Below are 14133 nucleotides of genomic sequence, written 5' to 3' on the forward strand. Positions count from 1 at the left end.
TGGGAAGCTTTACCTTGCATGACCAGAACTTCTACACATCTCCAGTGCACTTGGTGCTTTCACAGTGCTAATGCTCATGTGAATATGAATGGGTTTGCAGTTTAGTCATCCAGAGTTTAGTCTGCTCTTGGTTCAGATGTGTTTCTGTAACGCCTTTTGTTTCTGGAGAAGACCTTGTGGTAATTAGCAGTTCAGCCTGACCCTCTGCTGCTGTCTCAGTTCCCCTTTCACAGTATTTTCAGGTATTAGTGGAGTGAAGGATTCTCTCTTCTTCACTTGCTTTCTCAAGCTTCCCCATTTAAAACTGAACTGCCTGGGGGTCACTGGTTAGCGTTTAATAACTACACAAGCAGCTTTCTCTCCATCATTATGCTAGATTTTTATACTTCAGTATATTTGAGCTTAAGTATTTTCCTTGACTGACAGCCTGAGGATTATAGCATAGCACTCACAAAAAGGATAAAATTTATATATCTTTTAAACTCCAGAGACAAAGGCACAGAAAAACATTACGGGATAGTACTGAGATATTCTACCTCTTCCTAAAATACCATGGAAATACAATCAGTAGCATAAAAGGACCTAGAAGGAGGAGCAGAAATGTAGCCAAATATTAAATTAATCTATTTGAAAAAACAAAACAAAACAAAACAAAAAAACCTGAAAACAATATACTCTGGGAGACAAAACAGTTTCTGGGTGGGAAAAAAAGAAATACAGATACTTCTTCAGACAGCCTCTCTTTACTGTGAGCTGTAATCCATAGTGGGGAATAGAGCTTATTTGAGAGTCTCAGGAAGACAGCAAAGCAACAGTGCCTCTGCATGTGATTTTAGAAACAGCCAAGCCAGGCCTTTTTCCTGTACATTTCATCACCTAAATCATTCAGGCATGAGCCCCTGGTAAAATCAGAGCTATTGGTACGTGATACTGCAGTGATTGACCTCATACCTAATACCTTAAGGAGAAGAGCATGTGGAAGGGTTTTGAGACTAAAAACTTCAGGCTGAAAACATGCTTCGTCTCTGTTTCTGGCTGAGGAGAAGTGTGTGCTAGCAGTCAGCTGTTTTTTCACATGACTTTTGGGTTTAGGTGATCATGTGAGTGCCTGACAGGCAGAGTCAATGTATTTTCAATTTAGTACTTTTCTGTTGCAAAACAGTGTTTTGTAAAAATGGAAATCCTGATAAAAATATCTATTTCTATTCCACTTTCCATTCTTTTGAAAAATAAAAGCAATAATTAAAAACCAAAAATAAAACAGGGGGTGTAGAATGGGAGCTCCTCTGCACAAGTTTTTTCTGACAGGAAAGGAATACACTACTGAGAGTACCACATTTTTTATTGTTTTAATCATTAATTTCATACAGCTGTTTCAGAGGCCATAATTTCCAACTTGGATCTCAAGGAGAATACTCACAATAACAATTGACAGAGGAGAAAACTTACAAGAAGTGATTAGAAGGATGAAGAAAGTTATTAGGAGAACATGAAAAATTTCCAACAATATTTTCCAAAATAGAAGCAATTAGAGAATACTTGGTAAGAATCTACATGTATCTGAAAACTTGAATTCCCAAAGGTTTAAAAAATAATGCAGTTTAGTGTGAAGGTGACAAATAAATAATAAATTAGAGAAGCTCTTAGAAGTCTAAAGTTCCTGAAACTAAAGCCAAAGTGTGCTTTAACAGGGAGATTGTTTCAAATATGAAATAATTTTTAAAAGAATTGGAGAAATTACACAGATAGCGGCACTTGTAATAAAGGGAGTACACCGCCAGATTGAAGTGTATTAAAGATGGTGAAAGTACTATTCCTCATCTTTACACATTGACCTTGTTTCTGTGTTCAGAAACCATATAGAGAATTGTTGAGTTGGTCAATAAACTAATCCAGCCATCAATAAAGCACACCTTCTTGTTTATTAATATGTGATTAAAAATGTATATGATAAAAAGATATTGACTGAGCAGAGTTTGGGTGACAAGAACAATTATAGCTTCAAGCCTAATCAGTACATGAGCTGTTTAACCCAGTGAAAGTCAATAGTCTATTTCTGAACAATTACACATTTTGTTTCAAATAAACTATTTGGATTTTGCTAGTGGTCTTGTTTTCTCTTCATGATTTAGACATGAACACAGAAGCAGAGAGAAACAGCCACAAAATAAATCATCCAATATAATTCCACTTTATGGTCCTCGTATAATAAATTGGTAAATACACAGCAAATAGGATTTGTTTTAATTAAAACTTGCTAGCCACAAATAAATTAAATTTGGAATGTTTCTTTTTCAGTTTTATTACTAGTTGCACTGGTCTTAATCATATTTCTACAATGTCCTAATTTATTTATTCTTAAATATTTCTTTTGTTATTTCAAGTTAAAGTCATAATTTTGCCGCATCCAAAGGGTTCCATCTTGATTTCATTAAAGCAGTTTCTTAAACATAATAAGAAATTATAATCAAAAGCCATTTGATTTCTCCTTGAGTGATCTTTAGCTTTTAAAAACTTTCCTCTCAGCTCCATCACTCCAGAGAAGGATGAGAGAATATTCCATAAAGCAGGATGTCTGATGAAAAGTCAGTAGCAACACAGAAAAGTTTGAGCTGGGTGCATCTTTAAACACCAATATATTCCAGCCTAGTGGGCATTCAGCACAAACTGGTTGCTGGTGAATGGGTCATACATTCCTGAGCAAGAACACAGGGTCACTGGCTTGTCCCCAAAATGTTAACAATTAACCATGAGCCCAAAGCAAGCAGCATCAGATGACTGGGCTATCCACAAGCAGAACTTTTAGTGTTTTCAGCACTGGTTTGTTGTGCCAGCGTTCAAGATCCAGTTAAATCAGTGGTACTCCCCAAAGTGTTTGCAAGTTGTAAGTCTTTTAAGTGCCAGATCAGAAAGCTCCTTATCTATTCCGTAAGTATCATGTTCATCAAACAGTTATAGTGACTGGCACTTCCACAGATATTTTTCTAAGCTGCTAATCATGTCATCTTCTTAATTCCTTTACAGGAATAAAATGATAAAGACTTCAGAAACACAATCTTTTGCATTAAAGTTAACAAAATTCCCTAATTTCTTCTTCTCAAATGTGTTTGGTTTAGGTGAATGTAAAATTCACCTTGTTCTTGATTGCTGCTGTAGGAAGTTATTGTTTCATAGGGAAGAACAAATGAACAGAAAGAGAAACATGCCATTGTGCTCACATAGCCTTGAAAATTTAGGCTTTTTAGAAATTGGTCTTGACACTATAAACACTCTTTTCTGAGTACCTTCGTATTAATATATCACTTCTATTCCAACTGTAAGTAAAAGCCAATTGTATTTTCTCCTGACTGAACAAAGAGTCACTGACTCTTAAAACCAGAGTAAGTCCTCCAGGAGGTCAGTTCCACTTCATTGTGGTGCAGTTCCAACATTTTTCCTGGACATTTCTGATTCTGGCTTGTGAGGAGGTGGCAGACTGGTGTAGGCAGACCATTGGTACAATCCCAGCATGGCACCTGCTGGTCAAAAAGTAAAGCTTTCGTGTTCTCGCATCTTGTGAAAGAACACTCATAGAGTCAGATTTGGTTTGGTTTGAATGGTGGTGTCTGAAGCTTGGGAGAAGCCAAAGAATGCTTTTCCATATAAATGAGGGATTTCTATTTTTAAAAAATTCCTCTTTAAAGAGATGGTACAGTCTGTGCCTCAGGAGTAGGTGTGAGGGTGCAGCAGCTGTGAGTAAAGGGATTGCCCCAAAAGACAAGTCAGGTCACCTGAGATAAGAATCTTGCCCCAAGTTGTCTTCAGGAGAAGACAACTCTGTAGCTGCACAGTGGAGTTTAGGGGAGTCAGCCCCAGCAGCCTGGTCACTGTGGAGCTTACAGGTCATAACTTCTCTGCTAGATGAGAAAAGTACAAAAGGAAAGGTCTGAATCTCTTTTATCTAGGGCACTGATACGTCTGAGCAATTCCTAATACATTCTTATCTGAAGAAAGAGTTGGGTTTGATATCCATCTGTTTCAAGATAAGTGAGAGTTTCTCCATCCAGGCTGTGGAGGATATAAATATGCACAGAAGAAAACTTACTCCTGAAGAGAGGATCCAGTGCACTTTGAGATTAATAGGTGTGACTCTCCCACCAGAATAACATATTGCCAAGCAGTATAAAAGGTACTCCAGGAGGCAAATTTATTGGGCTAAAAATCTATTTTTCTGAGTTTAAATTTACCCATCTGCTTATCTTTAAACAGAGTCTGAATACATCATTGCTGATTATAGGCTCTGTTCCAGTCCATTACTTGATTCAGTCACATGCTTAAAAATACTAGTTCAATTAAGATTGTTGGTACATTTATGACTCTAAATATGTGTACTGTTGTTCTTTATTCTTCCACAGAATAAAACAGGAGTTTAATCCATTCTAGATTTTATTTTTAATGCTCTTCCTCAGCTTTTCAAATGAATACTCCAGCATTAATTGTTCAATCCTCAGTATTAAGGAAAAGCGAGTCTGAAAAGCAAATACCCAACATGTGTTGATTTATTAGGAAGGTGAATTAAATAAGTGTATAGTTACTAAAAGAAAATATATATTTTTCAGGTGCAGAGAACTTATGAAATCATTAAAAAGGATAGTGTTGAGAATTTGTATGATGGCTAAGAATTACTTTCTGGTTTTATTCATCTCAGCATCCTTACTTATTCACTTGCAGTGAATGCATGCAATGTCTGCTTTTACATGAGTTTTCCTCAAATAGTGAGAGTTCAAATGTACAGAATTTTCACTTCTGTTATTGTCAATACATTTTATAATGGATATTTAGTTTAAAAGCCATTCCATTTTTTTAAGGGAAAGCTAATCTGAAAACTTATTAAGAGTTACAAATTAAAGCTTCTTCTTCCCAAGCATTTACCACCTTTCTGACTTATCTGCTAAGTGTCACAGCTAAGCCTGCATATTCTCCTCATCCTCAGAAAGGTGGAGTAACCCTGGAGGGAAAAAAAAGGGAAAAAAACACCCCACAAAAGTAGTTTAAACACTGTAGGTCTTCTCAACAAGTTGAACTCAGTAAGAGACCAGTGCTCATCTGCCTTTAGGAAGGTTGGCTCTCTTTACCTCTTTGCAAACCTTCCCCACGGGTGAGGCCACACAGCAGGTCCAGAATATCTTCCTCTTCCTAAATTTACTTACCCAGACAACTCTGCCTTTCTTTTCCTATGTACTGGGGATATGGGTGAGTGGGTGTGGAGTTTGTGAACACATGACAAGGATGAACCAGACACTGCTAGTGGAAAACACACCCTCCTACACAGAAAATCAGAATAAACTTTCCTTTTACTCATCTGCCTAAACTCATACTGGGAGTGTCCAAGTCACTTATCATCGGTGTATTTATGAACAAACCTCTTCCCTTGGAACATGTGTCTATGAAATATTGCAGTGCTATTGCAATGAGTGCTAAATTTATACTCAAATGATTTATTGTGACCACCCCTACTGTTGTTTGGGGGCCTTTCGCATCACATACAGATACAGTCAGATTACTGCACATCAAAGTAGGAACATACTTTTATATAATGATCTATTCATTCACGATGAGTTATAGCCACCTCAGGGGTGGGATAATACAAGATTATCATCACAAGCAATAGTAAAGCTTTATTGACATGAATACCAGATCTTTGACTTGGTCAGATACACTGAGAAAAGCCTTTTTTTTTTCCTATTCTCTTCTATTATTACTGGCCACAGTAAGAGCAATCTTGCTCTGCAAGGAGGCTGATAATGTATAGGAGATACATACAGTAGGAAAGATACATTTTTCCATCAACATGACTTTTGTACTACATCTTGAAATTGTTTGTTTTGTCATTATCAATAATAAGACAGTTGTGGATGTCACGCCTACATTTTTTCCTCCGATATGGAAAACATTTGCTGTTACCTGGGTCAAATGTGATTTCTAAACAGCCAGATGGTCACCCTTCCATTGCTTAATTAAGATCATATTAGTTTTTCTGCTTCGTATATTGGTTTAAAAGTGATGGACTTGGAAGTATACATTTGTTTTGTTAGGAAGTCCAAGCACAGTACCCCATGTGAGCAGGAACAAGGCAGAGGCTCTTGTCTCCAGCAGGTCAGTTTTGCTATGCTTGCATTTGAAATAAGCTCTCTCTTTTACACACTGGGTACTTCACATATTTGAGGTCTCTAGAAGACATTAAGCAATTTACTCTCTAACGCTTCAGTCAAGCCTGTGGCTTGTTAGAGAAGAAAAGAGGTAGGCTGGTGGTGGTAAAGGCAGTGCTGTAGAGGTCTTCAGCTCAGAGGAAATGACGCTTTATTTGTTACAAGTTACCACTCAAAATAATGGTGCCTTCTGATTGCATCTGGACTCCTGACACTATCTTTGTACTCTGCTCTCATATAGCCTCTGTGCTACTAAAAACAGGATGAGTTTTCTCTTTTTACATCTGCATTTATTTATCCTACTTGTTGAAGTTACTGGAGGTACAATTTTACAATGCCACCATGGTTGCTGCTGGTAAAAAAACTGATGCTGAACTGCAGGTTTCTTCTGAATGAGAATCTGCTACAAAACAAAGAGTAGCAAATTATTGTCTCACTTACTGTCTTGGATCAGTGAATGAAGTTTAATCTAAGGCAAAGCAGACAGTTCATTTGGCTGTTTCAGTAAGTGCAGCAACTGCTTGACTCCAGGCCAAGTCTCCTCCAGCTGAGGTCAGAACCATGTGCCTGGTGAGTGCACTTCCATCTCTGACTGAAAGAACAGATTCTGGAGCTCTTCTGTATTCTAACATAGAAAACAGAAATTCAGAAGTTTAGGAGCAGGTTTTTTCCCTGTTGTTTGTTTCAGTCCAGCCAGATGTATGGCAATCTAGAGGACTGTTAGTGTCAAATCCATCCCCCTGAAATACTTTGAAGATTTTAGTCCAGTTCCAAATGGAAGTGCTACCCACTAAAATATGACTTAAATAGGTGCTTACTGAGAAATAAAAAAGTTAGAAAGGACTTGGACTCTACATTTGATTGCCCTTTTGCTATTATGCTTAACTTTGTTAGGACACACAAAAATTAGAAGAGCATTTCAGGCTCTATAAACATTTAAAGCCAGTAAGAAGTGAGAAAACAAAAGCTAATCACATGGCTCAGGACCAATCCCTTGAGCAGGTGCTTTGTCATTACACCATCATGCACTAGGAGATGACAAGGAATTTTCCAGGAAAAAAGAATTTTCCTCAAAATTCAGACTATGTAAGACAAAATATGCCAAGAAACAAAGGAAAAGAGACTGTAGAGTAACAAAAAGCGAAGCCACTAAGGTATATACCTGACGTGTCCACAAGTACAAGTGCTTTCAATGGTACAGACATGCACTTTTAGTCTATTCTGGGTCAGCACCTTATTTCCTTGTTCTCTCTTTTTTCCTCCCTCTCCTTCCCCCTTTTCACAAATAACTTTACAAAGCTTTTGTTTCATCTGCTCTTATGCAATGAAATATGAACACAACTTGACAGGGCAGTGGGGCTTTTCTGCTTATCTTCCTCACAAGCACCCTTTTGGCTTGCAGAGTTGGGCTTAGGCAGAGCTTTCTTCAGGAGTTATTTCCAGTGTTAAATTTACCTACATGGGGCCATATCTGGGGTAGATAAATACTAATCTTTTTCTTTTCCTGTTCCTCTACCACCACCCTATAGCATCTGGGTGCTTTTTTTTTTACAGCCTGAAGCTGAAGGGATTATATCATCCTATCCTTTCTATAAATCTCTGTTCCAAACAAATGAGATTAAAGTACAAAATGCCTGCTAATTTGGGGTATCCAATTAGAGATATTATGTGCTTGATTTTTCAACCTGTTTGGCATTCTGCATCGCTTGGCCTAGTCCATGCAAAGTGAGTGATTCACTTCAGCCCACCAGACTCCCACATTTCAAGATGGGCCCTCATCTCAACTAAGTATTGCCTCTTGGGGCAACTTTCCTAACACTGTAGAATCTTTGAGGTGGAAGGGGAATGGAAGCAAACTCAGCAGGTAAAATTCAGCAGCTGCTTTGCCACAAAGTCCTTCTTTCCCTTCTTGTAATTCACTACCTTGTACATGAGCTGTTCCCAGCTCTGTGACAAATTAGACAGGATTCTAGTGAATAAAATCTACAAAGTACTGATCTGTTCCCAGAGGAAGGGTACCTTGCAGGGTTTCATTTCTGCTTCAGGAAATTTGTGGAATATAATCTCTGTGGTCATGTATCCTAATGTATGGAAGCTGAATTGAGGTGTTCTGAACCCCTCAGGTCAGTCATTTCCTTAACATCCACGATGTGGTGGCTAGTGTTGAATATAAAACACATTTCCTTAGTTCAGTGGTCACACACACACACAAATTAAAATATGTTTTGAATCATCTCAGAAACACTTCTCTTGAAGGTCAGTTCTTTTTCAGCATTAGAAAGCAGACTCTATTCCAAATAAAAAGCATTAATTATGTAGCTAAACTGCATCAGCTAAAAATAGTGGAAAAAACTCCACATCTTGACTTTCAGAATTTCTACCATGTTTCAAATGAAATTCAGCCCAGCTACTCTGGACATCCTGCAATTAAGCATCCTTGCTCTTGGCTGACAGCATTAGTTGGTTTTTCCAGCCTTGCCCTCCTATCTGCCCTCCAGGTTCCTCAATAGAACAGCTTCTCTCTGCTCTCTCTGCACAACCTCTGTGTCCCCTTACCTAATCAGTCCCAGGCTCCTGCCTCCAAACACCAGTCACAGCTTTTCTCTCTGCCTGGCTTGGCTGCTTCTACTGCCTGCTCTGTCACAGGCTGAATGGCTTTTTCCTCTGTGTTGTATTCACGCAGAGACCTTTCTTCTTGACACAACCTTCAGATCACCTGGAGCTTAGGAGAGATAGGATTCCTACCTCTCAGATTCTGCACCAAAATTCAGGCTCACGGGGCAAACTTGGAGGTGGGGATTAAAGTGGAAATCTAGCCTCAACACTGTATACTCGAGCTTCTATTTGCAGAGAGGGACAACCTTTAGCAATGCCTTTTTCCTGCTAGAATAAAAGAAATCATTGCTGGCCATCTGTTCATGACACAGTTTCTAATATTTGTAAGTTAGACACATTTAGATAAATTTTCAGACAGAAAGGGGAAAGCACATTTTAAATAAAAAAGGTCACATTTTGAGGCTGTGCTTCAAAGCCTGAGGGCAGCAGAGCATTTCAAAGGAAAAAAGTTTCCATTTTAGTATGAGCAAAACTGTTTATTTTTCCATAACCTTGTTCTTGGAAATGGACAAATTGTTTTGGCAGGTATTTTCAAAATAATCTGCCCAGTACAGACAGCCAGCATATCAGTTTTCAGCCTAAGTGATGATGTTTTTTCTAAAGCTACATGCAGCAGAAAATGTGGTCTCTGCTGAGAAATGTTTGCCAAGCCCAATACAGGGAATGGCAGCACATCTACCTTAGAATATACATTATCACAGATTATGTCCTCTGAGGATTTCTGGTTCTTTTTCAAACACCAATTGCCTCATGGAAAGGCAATAGGGTCAGTGACTCTTCCCTATTTTAGGGGCCGAGTAACTAAAATAAGAGGAAAGGAAAAGAAAAACCAGGGATAGAATAAAAAGAAATCCTGATCAACTCCTTATTCCCCTGTTTATGCACCCCTTGGTGCCACCTCTGAGGGGCATCATTTGTGCAAAGGTCCTCTGGTCTGGAGTATTGCAGGTGTTCTTACACTGCATGGACACAGACATCTGAGATAACGTCCCTGCTGTAATTACTGATTTAACTCCCTGTGATGGAAAGTTTTGGGGGCTGTAAGAGTGGGCACAGCAGGTGCAGAAGATATCCTCAAATAATAGTTTAATTCAGCTGAGAGCAAGCAGCCTCCACACTCAGCTTGTATGGGTACATCAGTACATTATAAAAAACCCCAAATTCAAGTATTTCAGTGGCATCTGATGAAGCTCAGAGAAAAGGCCCTGTGGAAGAGAGAGGTGTGAGGGGGAAGCTGTGGTCAGGCTCCACCAAGACCAAGCAGGGTTGCTGGTGTGACCCACCGGGTGATGATCCCTGCCCTTGCTGTTACTCCAAGTTGTCTGGCTGGGGTGAACCCCAGAAAAGGCACTGGCCACAGATGCTAGAGACCTGAAGTAGACAAGCTGCATAAAATTTCATGCCACAGTCTGGCTAGCTTGAGAGAGTAAGGAACACAGTTAAGTGTAAACAGTATGTGATGAGATAGCCCCATGCAGACCAAAAACCTCCACTAAAAACCATCCCACCAGCAACAACAAATTCCTCAGCTTAAACTGCACCTCTCTTCAGAGGGAAAAAAAAAAGAAAGGAAAGAATTGCCAAATCAAACTGCTGACTCCTTTTTTCTTATCAAAACACCACAGCATACATCTTAACAGCCTGAAGTAAATCAAATGCGGGACCAGCTGGAACTGGCCAGCTCTTGACCCTCTGTTGATATCAGGTGTGTGCTGCACTTCTCTGGCAGATTAATTTGTGATCTCAAGTAACTCAGAGCCCCTAAAACTTTCAGTATGGCTGTTAGGACAAAGCTGAAGGTTTTCTTTGGAAAGTGCCGCCACTAAAAAACAGTTGGAGTTCTTCTCACTAGACAGACATACTGCATTACAGATGTCAGATGACTTTGTTCCTTCTGTATCTCTTATTTTTAAACTCACACACAAAGCAAGTGTGGGACAAAATTCAGACTTATGGGCAAAGCCTGCAGGTGTGCATCTGGATGACTGGCTTTTGCACATGGAGCTTCTTCTTGGGGGGATTTGGAATTGTTCATAGAAATGCATCCCTGAAGAAACCTTTCAGCTCGGGAAAAAAAGTGGGAGAAGATATGGGAAAAGTTGTGCAGAGCGCATGGAATTGAGAGCAGCTCACAGAAGGCGGCTCCGAGAGTGTGCCCGTATGTGTGATCAATATAATCTATTGCGAAAGAGAGCCTCGGTGTTTCTGTGGGGGAAAGAGACTTAGAAAGAAGGTCTTTAATTATTACCTGCAGAGAAGTTAAAGTGTAACTCGGCAGTAACGTACTCCAGTGCCAGTTTTGGGGGGTGGGGGCGGTCTCCAGCAGCCAATCTGCCTGAAGTGTGTACGTGCATGGGAAAAAAAAACCTGAATTTAAAGCCATATTTAATTTAACCATGAAGGGAAAAAACAAGACAAACAAAGCATTGACGAGGCAACAGCAGAAAGAAAAGGAGTTCATCCTTCAGGCTGCTGACCTCTCTTTGTGCTTCGTGCGGGGGAGCTACCGAACAGGCTCTGGAGCTTGGAGCACCCACGCGTGAGCTTGTGTCCACCCCCCCACTGGTGCTTGTACCACACCTCCCATAGAGCCAAATCCTCCGCCTGTCTGCCACGGCCTTTTCCTCGCACACGCTGCTCAGGGGCTCCGGTCATAGTGCCCCGCCCGCTCCGACCGCATCCCCCCTTCCCGGGGCCGCCGCTGCCCCGCAGCCTGAGCGGGGAGGGGAGGCGGGCGGGGGCCGAACCTGCGCATCTCCTCGCGCCTTTGGAAAATCACCTCCTCCCTACAAAAAGGGCAAGGAGAGCCCTGGGGTTTCCAGGGTCACGACGATGTATTTATATACACACCTTTATTTTTTTTTTTTTTTTTTTTTTTTTTAAGGGAGTTTTGCTTCTTCGGCAGGTCAGCGTGTTAATTAAAAGTTGATCCAGGTTGGTCACTTGTAGTCCCAGATGAGCTATTAACATAGGAAAATTACTATTTTTTTAAAGATACCAACATTTAAAAACTCGATAGAAACTCCATTTCCTTCTTAGTATTAACTAGCAGTCTCACAGAGAAAAATTATTAGAGCTATAATTAAATATGGGTCTATTTTTGAAGAATGTCCTGCAAAATAGCCCCAAAATATGATGAAGTAATTTAATTTTTTTTTCCTTTGGCACTACAGGTGCTAGCTATGTTTTCCCTCCATTTCCCACACTATGTATATTAAACAGGGTGGGAACATTGCTCTATTGCAGGTGACGACCCCAGACTTCGCTAGAATATTTTGCTCCTCGCTATAAAATTATGAAGTGGGTCTCTCTTTCAAAATCTCTATATTGGTTTTTATAATTACCTCGTGATCTAAACTTCTTCGCAGTCTATTTCTTAAAGGATAAAAAAAAAAAATCGTGAAAGGAAGTGCGGGGGGCGGGGGAAGAAAGAAACAAAGTTAGCTGTATTAACATTTGTGTTCGCCTCATCCAGGCTGTCAGTAACTTTTCCTGGATCGGGTCCTATGTTTCTATAGGCGCCCTGCTGAGGCGCGCGTCTGCCCCTGGCTGCCCCGCCCGCAGCTCGGCCTGACCCCGGCCCCTCGCAGCCCCAGCCCGGCCGCTCCCCCCGCGCTCCGCCGCCTCCCCGGGCTCCGGCCCTCGCTCCGCGGAGCGCTTGTGCTGCACGCCCCGGAGTTGATCTGTCACATTCCAATGGAGAGCCAAATAACTCCTAGTATTATTTATTGAAAAAAAAAAAAAAAGGGGGGTGAAAAAAAAAAAAGAGATAAATAAAAAAGCAAGGAAAACAAGCAGACTGCCCCCACCCCTTTCATCCTCAAGGTTTTATTCTTTCTTCTGGAATGTTTTCTCCGTGGCCGGTAAAACGCAGTTCACGGCTTTGCTTTGCTTAGCTTTGCCCTGGGCCGAGGCTGACCGCCGCAGTCCCTCCGGGACAAGCAGCCGCGGCCGGAGCCCAGCGCCAGAGGAAGGAACTCGGCGGAGCCAGCCCCGAGCCGAGCCCAGAGTCCTGAGCCTGGGCAGGCGCTGGGATTTAAACCCGGCCCGGTCTTGCTGTTACCAGAAGCGCGTGTTTTGTTGGTTTGGCTTTTTGCTGATTTTTTTTTTTCCCCTTTCTCCTTTGTAAGATACGGAAGGTGAATAATGAAATCCCTTCGCTAATAGTTTATGAGCCATGAGATTGGAAATGTGTGCGGATGGACCAGCGCGGCGGGCTGCGCGTCACTCGGGAGCTGCGGAGCCGGGCGCGGGGAGGAGAGGCACTGACTGCCGGGGTCGCCGCTCCGCCGGCGGAGCCGCCACCGGGGCCGGGGGTGCCGAGGGGGCCGCGACTGCCCGTGCGGCCGGGGCACTGTCCGCGCCCGGGCACTGCCCCGCCGGGGCCCCGGGAGAGCGGCTCAGAGCGAGAGGGCCGGGGGCGCCCTGCCTCACCCCCGTGCGCTGCCTGACACGGGCTCCTGCGCGGCCCCGCGGGCGGCACAAAGGCAGCGAGAGCCCGGCCCGGTGCTGCCGGGGCTCCGCCGAGGCCGCCGAGGCCGAGGGGCGTGGGGGCGAGCGGGGAGCGACCTTTAGAACCAATTTGGAGGGAACTGGGGGCGCGGCTCTGACAGGGGTGACGAAAGCCCCTTTCCTCGGCCATCCTGCGGCAGGTCATGTACACGGGGACGGGGCAGGAGCGGGCGGGAGCTACGCCGCTGCCCCCCGCCCTCCCGGTACGCGTCTCGGTACAGGCACCCGCGCCTGTACAGGAGCGGACATTTCCCATCAAGCCCTTGCCACGGGATGTCCGAGGGCATCGCTACCTCCCTGCCATAAAAACAAACCGCTCATCAGCTCCGCTCGGTGTGTGCCATCGAGAGAAGTCGCCTCGGTGCGAACGGGCACCATCTGTCCTGCCATTCCGGGAGACGCAGATATATTTCTTTAGACAGGTCAGCAGTTCTTCCCGGCCAGCCCTGTCAGGCACCTGTCAGGGGAGAAAACCTCTTCATAGCTGCCGCGGTGGGATCCTTATCAGCGGCAGCCCCTTTGCTGACAGGGCCCAGCCTTAAGCTTCCCGCAAATCAATGTCCTCGGGGGACAGGGGGCTGTCTTTACCGGGGGAATGCCGAACGTGCCGGGAGCGCTCAGATTTCCTACAAAACGCGGGCGGGAGGGAGAACGGAGGGGGGAGCCGGCCCCGGGCAGCCCGTAGGCTGCCCGACGAAGGCCGGCGTGGGCTCTGAAGCAGGGGCTTCCCCCCTGGCCTGAGCCGTCGGGCCAGCTCCGCTGCCCACCCGCAAGGACGAGGTTCCCGCGGCTCCCGGGGCTCCGCTGCCCCGGGCGG

At 43.1% G+C, this 14133-nt stretch overlaps 1 protein-coding gene and 1 long non-coding RNA gene across 4 annotated transcripts in view; both read right to left on the reverse strand.

The window, feature by feature from the left end:
* Positions 1–1324: 1324 nt before the first annotated feature.
* On the reverse strand, positions 1325–12347 carry LOC117244174. Its single transcript, XR_004496752.1, has 2 exons — positions 11053–12347; positions 1325–6813 (listed from the first exon to the last, which is right to left on the reverse strand). It is a non-coding gene; the product is annotated as an uncharacterized LOC117244174 (long non-coding RNA).
* Positions 12348–12614: 267 nt separating this feature from the next.
* LOC117244175 (collagen alpha-1(I) chain-like) overlaps positions 12615–14133 on the reverse strand; it is a 2484-nt gene continuing 965 nt past the window's right edge. For all 3 annotated transcript variants that reach the window (XM_033513293.1, XM_033513294.1, XM_033513292.1), the window contains exon 2: positions 12615–13773. In XM_033513293.1, coding sequence (XP_033369184.1) covers positions 12973–13572 — 600 coding nt within the window. In that variant the 5' untranslated portion in view covers positions 13573–13773 and the 3' untranslated portion in view covers positions 12615–12972. The remainder of the gene's footprint in view (positions 13774–14133) is intronic.

This window comes from Parus major, chromosome 3, assembly GCF_001522545.3.
Source record: "Parus major isolate Abel chromosome 3, Parus_major1.1, whole genome shotgun sequence".
In the NCBI taxonomy this organism is placed as follows: Eukaryota; Metazoa; Chordata; class Aves; order Passeriformes; family Paridae; genus Parus; species Parus major.